The 13860-nt window shown below is 36.3% G+C and overlaps 1 protein-coding gene across 16 annotated transcripts in view; it reads left to right on the forward strand.

Annotated features, from left to right (window-relative positions):
• Positions 1–13860, forward strand: part of GPHN (gephyrin) — a 635834-nt gene that overhangs the window by 273514 nt on the left and 348460 nt on the right. For all 16 annotated transcript variants that reach the window (XM_019833155.3, XM_019833153.3, XM_019833151.3 and 13 more), the window contains one exon: positions 7893–7950. In XM_019833155.3, the coding sequence (XP_019688714.1) occupies positions 7893–7950 (58 nt within the window). The remainder of the gene's footprint in view (positions 1–7892; positions 7951–13860) is intronic.

Genomic DNA, 13860 nt, shown 5'->3' on the forward strand with positions numbered 1-13860 from the left:
GCTTTGGTCTTCTTCTTCAAAATTCCTTTGGCTATTCGGGGCCTTTTGTGGTTCCATATGAATTTTAGGATTGCTTGTTCTAGTTTCAAGAAGAATGCTGGTGCAATTTTGATTGGGATTGCATTGAATGTGTAGATAGCTTTGGGTAGTATTGACATTTTGACAATATTTATTTTTCCAATCCATGAGCAGGGAATGTCTTTCCATTTCTTTAAATCTTCTTCAATTTCCTTCATAAGCTTTCTATAGTTTTCAGCATACAGATCCTTTACATCTTTGGTTAGATTTATTCCTAGGTATTTTATGCTTCTTGGTGCAATTGTGAATGGGATCAGTTTCTTTATTTGTCTTTCTGTTGCTTCATTGTTAGTGTATAAGAATGCAACTGATTTCTGTACATTGATTTTGTATCCTGCAACTTTGCTGAATTCCTGTATCAGTTCTAGTAGACTTTTGGTGGAGTCTATCGGATTTTCCATGTATAATATCATGTCATCTGCAAAAAGCGAAAGCTTGACTTCGTCTTTGCCAATTTTGATGCCTTTGATTTCCTTTTGTTGTCTGATTGCTGATGCTAGAACTTCCAGCACTATGTTAAACAGCAGCGGTGAGAGTGGGCATCCTTGTCGTGTTCCTGATCTCAGGGAAAAAGCTCTCAGTTTTTCCCCGTTGAGGATGATGTTAGCTGTGGGCTTTTCATAGATGGCTTTTATGATCTTTAAGTATGTTCCTTCTATCCCGACTTTCTCAAGGGTTTTTATTAAGAAAGGGTGCTGGATTTTGTCAAAGGCCTTTTCTGCATCGATTGACAGGATCATATGGTTCTTCTCTTTTTTTTTGTTAATGTGATGTATCACGTTGATTGATTTGCGAATGTTGAACCAGCCCTGCATCCCAGGAATGAATCCCACTTGATCATGGTGAATAATTCTTTTTATATGCCGTTGAATTCGATTTGCTAGTATCTTATTGAGAATTTTTGCATCCATATTCATCAGGGATATTGGCCTGTAGTTCTCTTTTTTTACTGGGTCTCTGTCAGGTTTAGGAATCAAAGTAATACTGGCTTCATAGAATGAGTCTGGAAGTTTTCCTTCCCTTTCTATTTCTTGGAATAGCTTGAGAAGGATAGGTATTATCTCTGCTTTAAACGTCTGGTAGAACTCCCCTGGGAAGCCATCTGGTCCTGGACTCTTATTTGTTGGGAGATTTTTGATAACCGATTCAATTTCTTCACTGGTTATGGGTCTGTTCAAGCTTTCTATTTCCTCCTGATTGAGTTTTGGAAGAGTGTGGGTGTTCAGGAATTTGTCCATTTCTTCCAGGTTGTCCAGTTTGTTGGCATATAATTTTTCATAGTATTCCCTGATAATTGTTTGTATCTCTGAGGGATTGGTTGTAATAATTCCATTTTCATTCATGATTTTATCTATTTGGGTCATCTCCCTTTTCTTTTTGAGAAGCCTGGCTAGAGGTTTGTCAATTTTGTTTATTTTTTCAAAAAACCAACTCTTGGTTTCGTTGATCTGCTCTACAGTTTTTTTAGATTCTATATTGTTTATTTCTGCTCTGATCTTTATTATTTCTCTTCTTCTGCTGGGTTTAGGCTGCCTTTGCTGTTCTGCTTCTAGTTCCTTTAGGTGTGCTGTTAGATTTTGTATTTGGGATTTTTCTTGTTTCTTGAGATAGGCCTGGATTGCAATGTATTTTCCTCTCAGGACTGCCTTCGCTGCGTCCCAAAGCGTTTGGATTGTTGTATTTTCATTTTCGTTTGTTTCCATATATTTTTTAATTTCTTCTCTAATTGCCTGGTTGACCCACTCATTCGTTAGTAGGGTGTTCTTTAACCTCCATGCCTTTGGAGGTTTTCCAGACTTTTTCCTGTGGTTGATTTCAAGCTTCATAGCATTGTGGTCTGAAAGTATGCATGGTATAATTTCAATTCTTGTAAACTTATGAAGGGCTGTTTTGTGACCCAGTATGTGATCTATCTTGGAGAATGTTCCATGTGCACTCGAGAAGAAAGTATATTCTGTTGCTTTGGGATGCAGCGTTCTAAATATATCTGTCAAGTCCATCTGATCCAATGTCTCATTCAGGGCCCTTGTTTCTTTATTGATCGTGTGTCTAGATGATCTGTCCATTTCTGTAAGTGGGGTGTTAAAGTCCCCTGCAATTACCACATTCTTATCAATAAGATTGCTTATGTTTATGAGTAATTGTTTTATATATTTGGGGGCTCCGGTATTCGGCGCATAGACATTTATAATTGTTAGCTCTTCCTGATGGATAGACCCTGTAACTATTATATAATGTCCTTCTTCATCTCTTGTTACAGCCTTTAATTTAAAGTCTAGTTTGTCTGATATAAGTATGGCTACTCCAGCTTTCTTTTGGCTTCCAGTCGCATGATAAATAGTTCTCCATCCCCTCACTCTCAATCTAAAGGTGTCCTCAGGTCTAAAATGAGTCTCTTGTAGACAGCAAATAGATGGGTCTTGTTTTTTTATCCATTCTGATACCCTATGTCTTTTGGTTGGTGCATTTAATCCATTTACATTCAGTGTTATTATAGAAAGATACGGGTTGAGAGTCATTGTGATGTCTGTATGATTTATGCTTGTAGTGATGTCTCTGGGACTTTGTCTCACAGGGTCCCCCTTAGGATCTCTTGTAGGGCTGGTTTAGTGGTGACAAATTCCTTCAGTTTTTGTTTGTTTGGGAAAACCTTTATCTCTCCTTCTATTCTAAATGACAGACTTGCTGGGTAAAGGATTCTCGGCTGCATATTTTTTCTGTCTAGCACCCTGAAAATCTCGTGCCAATTCTTTCTGGCCTGCCAAGTTTCAAAAGAGAGATCAGTCACGAGTCTTATAGGTCTCCCTTTATATGTGAGGGCACGTTTACCCCTTGCTGCTTTCAGAATTTTCTCTTTATCCTTGTATTTTGCCAGTTTCACTATGATATGTCGTGCAGAAGATCGATTCAAGTTACGTCTGAAGGGAGTTCTCTGTGCCTCTTGGATTTCAATGCCTTTTTCCTTCCCCAGTTCAGGGAAGTTCTCAGCTATTATTTCTTCAAGTACCCCTTCAGCACCTTTCCCTCTCTCTTCCTCCTCTGGGATACCAATTATGCGTATATTATTTCTTTTTAGTGTATCACTTAGTTCTCTAATTTTCCCCTCATACTCCTGGATTTTTTTATCTCTCTTTTTCTCAGCTTCCTCTTTTTCCATAACTTTATCCTCTAGTTCACCTATTCTCTCCTCTGCCTCTTCAAGCCGAGCTGTGGTGGTTTCCATTTTGTTATGCATTTCGTTTAAAGCGTTTTTCAGCTCCTCGTGACTGTTCCTTAGTCCCTTGATCTCTGTAGCAAGAGATTCTCTGCTGTCCTGTATACTGTTTTCAAGCCCAGCGATTAATTTTATGACTATTATTCTAAATTCACTTTCTGTTAAATTATTTAAATCCTTTTTGATCAGTTCATTAGCTGTTGTTATTTCCTGGAGATTCTTCTGAGGGGAATTCTTCCGCTTGGTCATTTTGGATAGTCCCTGGCGTGGTGAGGACCTGCAGGGCACTTCCCCTGTGTTGTGGTGTATAACTGGAGTTGGTGGGCGGGGCCGCAGTCAGACCTGATGTCTGCCCCCAGCCCACCGCTGGGGCCACAGTCAGACTGGTGTGTGCCTTCTCTTCCCCTCTCCTAGGGGCGGGATTCACTGTGGGGTGGTGTGGCCCGTCTGGGCTACTTGCACACTGCCAGGCTTGTGATGCTGGGGATCTGGCGTATTAGCTGGGGTGGGTAGGCAAGGTGCACGGGGGTAGGAGGGGCAGGCTTAGATCGCTTCTCCTTAGGTGATCCTCTTCAGGAGGGGCCCTGTGGCAGCAGGAGGGAGTCAGATCCGCTGCCGGAGGCTTGGCTCCGCAGAAGCACAGAGTTGGGTGTTTGCGCGGAGCGAGCAAGTTCCCCGGCAGGAACTGGTTCTCTTTGGGATTTTGGCTGGGGGATGGGCGGGGGAGATGGCGCTGGCGAGCGCCTTTGTTCCCCACCAAGCTGAGCTCTGTCGTCAGGGGGCTCAGCAGCTCTCCCTCCCTTTGTCCTCCAGCCTTCCCGCTTTCCGAGCAGAGCTGCTAACTTATGTCCTCCCAGACGCTAAGTCGCGCTTGCTGTCGGAACACAGTCCGTCAGGCCCCTCCGCTTTTGCCAGCCAGACTCGGGGGCTCTGCTTGGCCGGCGAGCCGCCCCTCCGCCCCGGCTCCCTCCCGCCAGTCCGTGGAGCGCGCACCGCCTCGCCGCCCTTCCTACCCTCTTCCGTGGGCCTCTCGTCTGCGTTTGGCTCCGGTGACTCCGTTCTGCTAATCCTCTGGCGGTTTTCTGGGTTATTTAGGCAGGTGTAGGTGGAATCTAAGTGATCAGCAGGACGCGCGGTGAGCCCAGGGTCCTCCTAAGCCGCCATCTTGCCGCTTCCCCTAGTCCTACTTGCCTTTTTTTAACAGTTAAAACCAGAGATGGCTGGGTGGCTCAGTCAGTTGAATATCCAACCCTTGATTTCAACTCGGTCCATGATCATAGGGTCATGGGATCAAGCCCCTCATAAGGCTCTTTGCTGAGCATGGAGCTTAAGATTCTCTCTCTCCCTCTGCCCCTCTTCCCTACTCACTCACTCACTCACTCACTCAATCTCTCTCTCTCTCTCTCTCTCTCTCAAATAAAAAATTAATTAAATTAAAACACTTAAGACCATTATGATTGAGGGGTGCCTGGGTGGTTCAGTCGGTTAAGCGTCCAACTCTTGCTTTCAGCTCAGGTCATGATCTCACAGTTTGTGAGTTCAAGCCTCATGTTGGGCTCTGCGCTGACAGTGTGGAGCCTGCTTGGGATTTCTCTCTTCTTTCTCTCTGTCCTTCCCAGCTTGTTCTCTCTCTCTGTCTCAATATATAAATAAACTTAAAAAAAAATGACCATTATAATTGATTTGAGCTGATGTAGGAATACTAATCTGGAAGTTTACCTTCCCTAGGTTGGGATTTCAGGAAAGGCAGTATTTGAGTACTGTTAGTCAACATTAATCAAGAGAAAATGAGTTGTTTATTGAAGTTTATCATAGCAACTTTTTAATTTTTCTTCCAGAAGTCAACTGTTACCAACACTGCATCTTTGAATCATAATTGTACTAACAAATCAAAAGTATTTCTGTAATAGCCATTTATTTAAAAGTTGTTGTAGGCTGCTTGTGTTATTATCAGTTTATTTTACAATGATAGGTATTTTTTTAAAAACTCTTTTTTTGAAATAATTTCAAACTTTCAACTTCTGCTTAGTTCTATTGTGACACTTTACTGCTTTATATTACAGATACTTGTTTACTCAATCTGCTTCCATACAAGACTGTGATTTCTTTGCATCCTCATTCCCTTGGTTGTATCTATTACATAACATAAACTCAAAGAATAAAATTATTAACCCATTATTTGCAAGACTCTAAATTGAAGTCCTTGAGTTTTCAATAGTTTTTTGCTCTAATTTCTTCATTGATATCCCAACAATCTCAACTTTTAATTTAAAAACTTAAATAATTGACAGTGAAAACATTTTTTAAATGCCTACTTCAAACATCTTACAGATGGTTATATAGGGGCATCTGGGTGGCTCAGTCACTTGAGTGTCTGACTCTTGATTTCAGCTAAGGTCATAATTCCAGGGTTTTGAGATTGAGCCCCACATCAGGCTCTATGCTGAGCATGGAACCTGCTTGAGATTCATTTTCTGTCTCCTCTCTCTCTCTCTCTCTCTCCTCGCTCCTCTCTCATCTTTCTCTTCTCTCTCCTCTCTCCTCTCTCCTCTCTCCTCTCTCCTCTCTCCTCTCTCCTCTCTCTCTTCTCCCCCTGTGCCCCTGTCCCTGACTCACATTCTCTCTAAAAAAATTTTTAAAAATGGTTATATAATTTTTCATTTTAGTAGCTATGTCCTCTTTTGCTAGTTACTTACTATGGTCTTCTTTGGTATATCACTTATATATATTGTATAATATGAATTAAGTTAAATGTCATGAGTGTTTTCATCATTCATTTGTGGCACTTTAAATCTAGGAAGTAATTCTCAAATCAAGATATGAACCCTATTTCCATTAGCAAGTATAAATAGTAATATTAAAGAGTTTAAACGTAGACTTTTCAATAAAATCATTTGGCCAGATAAAGTTACTTTTTAATGGAAACCAGAATGTCATTTTTATACGTTTATTTATTTATTTTGAGAGAGAAAGAGAGTGTATAAGCAAGCACGCATGAGTGGAGGAGGGGCAGAGAGAAAGAGAGAATTCCAAACAAGCTCCATGCTGTCAGCACAGAGCCTGACTTGAGGCTTAAACCCATGAAGCATGAGATCATGAGCTCAGCCAAACTCAAGAGTTAGACACTTAATCATCAGCAGCCCCAAAAATGTCATTTATTAATTTACTTTTGAGACAGGAGATGATATCCTAAAGTATCTAAAGTGTGTAAATGCCTTATTTGTGATTCTCTCTTTTCTAAAATTGAGATACTTATAAAGTCAAATAAGTAATCAGAAAGTTCCTTTTTAAGCACTGAATCTGAGTAATGATAGGTAAATAATCTTGGAGTTTAAGAACTTAGAGTTCCTATTTGATGGATATATAATAAACGCCAAGAAATGCAAGCTATCTTTAATTTAAAAATTTTAGTAGTGACTTTTTAAAAACTGAAAAGAAGTAGATGGTGTTAACTTTAATAACATAATTTAACTCAATATATCCATCATATTGTTTTAAAATGTACTCAGTTGTTTTAAATTAGTCTTTTTTGTATCAAGTATTTGAAATCTGTTATATATTTTACAATTAATGTGCATCTCAGTTGCCTCCTTCAATTGTGAAAATTACTGGATCACTCTGTGTCTCAATTTCCCCGTTTTTACAATGATAACAGTTATAAGAATTAGATGATACATCACATGCCTGGCAAATGATAAGCGTTACATAAATCTTAGCTACTTTCCAAAAAAAAAAAAACTTTCAAACAGGTGAACATGGCATGTAATAACCTCACTCCCTCAAGACAAAGATTGTATTTTAGGAATTAAATTGTAATCCTCAAAACACTCGTCTCTTTCCTTTGGACAATGCTGGACACACCTCTCTGACTCTTGTTTAAATTATTTTTTTTAATGTTTATTTTTGAGAAAGTAAAAGCGCTAGTGGGAAAGGGGCAGAGAGAGAGGGAGACACAGGGCTCCATGCTAACACCAAAGATCCAAGATGCTGGGCTCCTACCCGTGAGCCATGAAATCATGTCCTGAGCCGAAGTCAGATGCTTTACCAACTGAGTCACCCAGGCACTCCATACATTATTTTTAAAAAGAAGCAAAATCATTATTGGTTCATTAATTGTGACTCATGTATAACACTAAGATATTAATAACAAGGAAAACTGTGATGGGAAATCTGGGAAACAAATCTCTTTACTTTCTACTCAATGTTTTTTGTAAATTCAGAAGTACTCTAAAAAGTAAATTCTGTTAATTAAAAACAAACCAATAAGGAAACTACTATGTCTGCTATTAGTGCTTCATAGATCTTAGTTGTGACAGAATCCGTCAGTAAAAGTGGTAGCATCATTAAAAGTATCAATGAGAGAAGATTACTTATAGTTAAAAATATAACTTAATATTTCCTCTTTTTGTAGTCATTCATTATCTACCACTTTTTAAGTAATATGTGGAAAACCTAAGCATAAAAAGTTGTTTTTACGTCATGGTTACTGGGGTGGGCAATGGGAAATTACTGGTGGCATTTTGATGCTAATGGAAGAAATAGTCCATATATTTTTTACACTATTGCTGGTTTTGAGAATATTTTCTTTTCCTAATTTCAGGTTGGGTGGGACTATATCAGCATACAAGATAGTACCAGATGAAATAGAAGAAATCAAGGTATAGTATGGCATTTTTCACCTCTACAAAGACTTAATATCTTGACAGGTCAGGGAAGTGGGGGGAAGGATTGCTTTTTCTTTGTACTATTGAATCTTTGGGTGTGTTAGGATATCATTTATTTCACAGTTATTCTATTTTAATTAGTATATATATATCATATATATATACACTTATATATATATATAAGATATATATATATAAGATAGATTTCAATTACCATCATCAATGCATTTCTATGAAAAATATTTGGAAAATCAAAAAAGAACCCTTTCCTATAAACTACGTTAAAAATCTACTTAAGAAACACTGTATAAAAGCATTAGAATGCATAACAGATTATCTTTCTATTTTGTTTTAATTTATTTTCCCTGTAAGCTTTCACTAACTATAAATAGTACCAGTCTTCTAGAAAATATTTCCTGGTTCCATTGAAAACACAGTATGCAAACTGCGACTTAAAATTTGTAGTACATTAAATGAAAAATTGACCTTATTGTTTGAAAATCACATCATTATTGCATTCTTCTGTTTTTAACATTTTACTAAGTCCTATGGATTATTAGTCTTCTAGCATAACATGTGGCATAACATGCTCTGTAAGAGCAATTTACAATCCAATGAGAATTGAACTTACTATCTGTTACATAAATAAAATTTAACAACTGAGTAGCAATAATCAAGGGTAACAGTACTGAGTTAAATTCTTAACAATGACATGTAAAGATCTCAACAAATCATTAAGCTTGATTTAATCAAACTTTCCAAAATTGAGTTCAATAAACTCAAATCTTAGTAAATTATTTTTTAATTTGCTTGCATTATTTTTAAATCCGTTAATGTAATTGGTCTCTATTAAATAATATAGTATTAGTTATAACATGTCAGGTGTTCTGTGTAGCCAATATCAGGAACTAATTCAATAATTACATTCTAGCATAAAAAAAGTGTCAAATGACTCATTCGAACTTGATATAAATTCATAAAATAGTTTGGTTTGGAGAAACCTTAGGTCTAATCCAGCTTATGTTACTGAAAGAGGAGATATAAGGAATAAATTTGAGAGAAAAGAGGAATAATTTTGGACTTAATAATTTGAAATCTCTCTCAGATAACCAAATACTCATTAAATCATTGGATAAATCAGCCTGAAATTCAGAAGGAAGATAATTTTATCTTTCTGTTGATAATGGGATTTGTCCTTATCCAAGAATTGCTTGAGGCCATGCTAGTAAATGGAATCACCTAAAAGGATATATGAAGTAATAACAGTGAACCAAAACTCTTGACCCATTTAAGAGCTAGAGGATTCATGTATTTTTTATTAGCTTAATTAATTAGCAAAAACATTGCCAATTTTTTAAATATTTTCCTCTAAAGAAGTAATTTTTCATTGTATTTTTGAAATTTTAGAGTTATAAGAGTTATCCCTCAAGAAATTCCTTCAAAAAAACATGATTCATGGATGACATTAATATATGATTTTTTAAATTAATTGATGGAATTATATCTAAAACAGCTTCAGAGAGTTTGAGGCTTGAGGCATAAAAAAATATGAAATTGCTTCTTACTTTTTAAAGTGTCAGAAGAAAACCTTTTATAAAATATTTCATCAACTTTTATTTGATGGCAGCATTAGCATTTTCAACTGAAATCAGATATAATCTTTTTTGTTTGAATTGCAGGAAATGTGAAATATCTAGTTGTAATGTTCATTTTAGTTGGCAAATAACAGAGTAATTTTAAATATATAAATAGTACAATTGCATTTAAATTTGAAATATATCCACAATATAACATGTATAAGTAAATATATATGTGTATGTTTATTATTAAATTATAATTGATTAATGAGGGGCACCTGGGTGGCTCAATTGGTTGAGCGTCCTATTTCTGCTCAGGTCATGATCTCCTGGTCCGTGAGTTCGAGCCCCACTTTGAGCTCTGTGCTGACAGCTCAGAGCCTGGGGTCTGCTTCAGATTCTGTGTCTCCCTCTCTGTCTGCCCCTCCTCCCACTCATGTTCTGTCTTTCTCTCTCGGTGTCAAAAATAAATAAATATTAAAATATAATTGATTAATGAAACAATTCAATTTTTATAAGGTATGGTAATCTTTCACAATTTTTCTAGCACCAGAAATTATTATTTAGTTCATGCATAGTTTGAATTAAGCATGTATTTATTAATTACAATATATCACCTCATAGTCAATGGATGCTTGGCCAAAGGCTTAAGGGATAAAGTGCAAATACATTCCTGGCCCAGTTATGCCCATGTGTTCCACTCAATACCCTGAGTTTTTATTGTTTTCCATTCCTTGCTTTTATTTAGTTTTACTTTTATATACATCCCTAAATATTATAATATATTTGTATTTCTCTTTGAATTTTAAATGAATTATTTTGTGTCTTACTTATTTGGTTCAACACTATGAGATTTATTCATAGTGTTTTCTTTGGCTAAGATTTTGGAGGGTTTTGTTTTTGTTCTTTTTTTGTTTTTTTGCTGTAAAATACTCCATTGTACCACAAATTATTGAGACTTCCCCTTCGCAGTGGGCATTCAGCTTGCTTCCATTTGGAGCTGTTATGAGATATATGTTATAAAATTCTTATAAAAGCATCCTGTGTAAATTTTGTCTGAGGTATATACTAAGGAATGGAATTTCTGGGTTTTAAGTAATGTGTATTTTCAGCTTTTCTATATGAAGTCAAACTGTTTTCCAAGATAATTATACCAGTTATACTACCACCTTGGGTGTATTTATTTTAAATAGAAATCTTTAAATAGAAATATTTAAATAGAAATATTTAAATATACTACCACCTTGGGTGTATTTATTTTAAATAGAAATATTTTAAATAGAAATATTTAAATAGAAATATTTAAATATTCTTTATCTATAATTTATATCGGTATAAATTTTTATATATGGGATGACTAAACTTACAAAATATTTTCAAATATATTTTTATTTTCCCAGCCCAATTTATTGCAAAAGCCATCTTGTCCACTACTTGTTTGAATTGCCTCATTTATCATATACTAAATTTTCATATGCCTGGGTACACACATATACATACACAAGTCTGTCTTTTCCTGAACTTTTGTTTCATCCATGTATTTACCAGTTCCACTGCTAGCACCACACTGTTGTGGTTATAGTGCTTTTAAAACATAATAGGAAATGTTTGTGGATGGGAGGGGTGTTTGTTATTCTGTTGGTTCATGTATTAATTACTCCAGATAATATTACGATAAGTTTATCAAATTTCAAAGGTATTCCTACTGACGAGACTTCTGGTTCTAGCCAAGATATAGTAGCCCTATTCTTCCCAGATGTTTTCTTTTATAACTAAAAACCCCTGGACATTACAAAATAAACAAGCATAGAAAGACTCTCAAGGGTAGGAAGAAGAAATCAGACTTTATAAGGACTTCAGGACTTGAGGAATGACACAACAGTGAGTTAGCTGGGTTTCCTTTTTGCCTCCTATTTAAACTGAACAGAACACTGATGAAGCCTCTAACCTGGAAATACCCACAGGTACAGACAAAACAAAAAAAACTACAAAGGTCTGTCTCCTCAAGTCAAAGGACCCAGGACAAGGGTGAACTAACAGAACAAAAGCCTTTGTTAATACTCACCCTACTCCAGCCAAACACTAGTGGGGAAACTACTTAGTTCCCCCATGGTTTTAGCAGAGCCAAGCAGGAAGCTGATCTTCCACCTCACCCCCTGCTACCCCTAAAAGCAGATGGCAAAGCTTTGAATTTCTCCCCTGGTAGTGTTTGTTGGCAGGGATGAGCCGTTCAGTCTTCCACATGACAGAACAGATAGTGCTCTGGTTTACCTGCCAGTATATTGTAGGTGAGGCCAAGTGGGTAGTTGATTTTCCATCAGCCCAGCGGAAACAGGCTGTGTTCTGCTTCCTACAGCAGGGTATTGTTAGTGGAGTCCAATGATGAGCCAAGTCTGCACCCCCACCCAGCAGCAATAAGACTAAAGAGACAGCACAAGGTGGAACTACTCACCACTCTGCTTTACCTTCCCTTTCCTGTGTCACTGAGGCCTATAAGAGAAATGTAACTCCATCCCTGTCTGCATCAATAAGACTGAATGAGATGGAAATAATTGATACTTCATTTTCAGTACAAGTTAATCTTCTACTTGCCCTTTTGGTATCAGCAGGGCCCAGCAGGGAGCTGAACATATAACTCTTACTTTCAATAATGTGGAGGAAGGTGATACCCCACTTTGGCCAGAAAGGTTTCAGCAGGGCCAAGAGAGGACCTAAACTTCTACCCTACTGTCTTTAATGAAGCGGTATGAAGCAGTGCCTCAATTTTGCCAGAGAGGTGTCAGTGGGACCCAGGAAGAAGCTGCGCATATATATTCGTATAGCCCTCATACCACACTACAACAAAGAGACATCTGCTTAAAAAAAAAAAAAAAGATTAAATGAGATGTAGAGTCTCATAATATCCAAAATGCCCTGGGTATAGTAAAAAAATCACTCATCATACCAAGAGCAGGAAAAATCACAACCTCAGTGGAAAAAAAAGTCAATAGACACCAACACAAAGATGAATCAGACCTTAGAATTATCTGACAAAGATTTCAAAGCACTTATCATAAAAATGCTTCAACAAGCAATTACTAATTTTCTTGAAACAAATAAAGAAAATAGAAATGACAAAAAGGAACAAAATGTTAATTACGGAACTGAAAAGTACAATCACTAATATAAATGGCTGATTGGAGGAGGGAGGCAGGGAGCAGTTGTGCCAGAAGTGGAACAACATTTTTCAAGTGCTGAAAGAAAGAACTACCAATCACAAACTCCATATACAGTGAAGTTATTCTTCAGAAATGAAAGGGAAATAAGGACACACTCAGACAAAAGAAAACTTAAGGAATTTGTCACTAGATAAAGTACCCTGTAAAAATGGCTAAATAAAATCTCTAAAGAGAATTAGAAAAGAAATGAAAAAAAGGAAATGAAAAAACTTAAAAAAGAGAGGAAAAGGAAATGACAGAAAAAGGCTTGCAATTTTTAAAAAAGGAAAGAACAGCCGAATGGATAAATATAGCAAAGTATCTTAGAGTTTTCTTAAATCATATGTGAAGATTGAAGCAAAAATTTTAACACTATATGATGTGCACAATGCATGTAGAGTAAATGAATACAATCATATTTAAATGTGGGAAGGTAAAGGGAGACTAAGTGGAAGTAAATTTTGTGCATTTCATTTCAAATGATAAATGTCAATACCAGTAGATTGAGATAAGTTATATTTGTTTATTATAATATACAAAGCATCCACTCAAACCAACCACTAAAAAGCAATGTACAAAACACTGTACTCAAATACACTGTAAATTAAGATAGAATCTTAAAGTTTGTTCAAGTAATCCCCAATAAGGTATGAGAAAGAAGACAAATAATAAAATGGCACATTTTGGTACTAAGATGTAATTACCTTAAATATAAATAATTTAAATATACCAATGAAAAAGGTAGAAATTGATATATGGATTTCTAGAAATCCAATATATGTATCCTCAAGAAATTCATTTGAAAAACAATGACATAGGTAGGTTGAAAATAAAAAGTTAGAAAAAGATATACCATGAATGCATTAATTTTTACAGAAGAGGAAATTTCTAAAGTCCATAATCCATGTTTCTTTCTCAAAAAAAAAAAACTAGAAAAAGATAAGCCAAATATTGTCAAAGCAAGAAGACAGGAAATACTCAACAATTCTTAACAGTGAAATGGAAAACAGTAAAACAATTGAGAAAAATCAACAGAATAAAGAGTTCTTTTAAAAGCTCAATAAAGTTGATACACAGTAGACTAACAAAGATAAAACTGATGCCAGGATTGAACAAAGACTACCACTACA

This window comes from Felis catus, chromosome B3, assembly GCF_018350175.1.
Source record: "Felis catus isolate Fca126 chromosome B3, F.catus_Fca126_mat1.0, whole genome shotgun sequence".
NCBI classification, from domain to species: Eukaryota; Metazoa; Chordata; class Mammalia; order Carnivora; family Felidae; genus Felis; species Felis catus.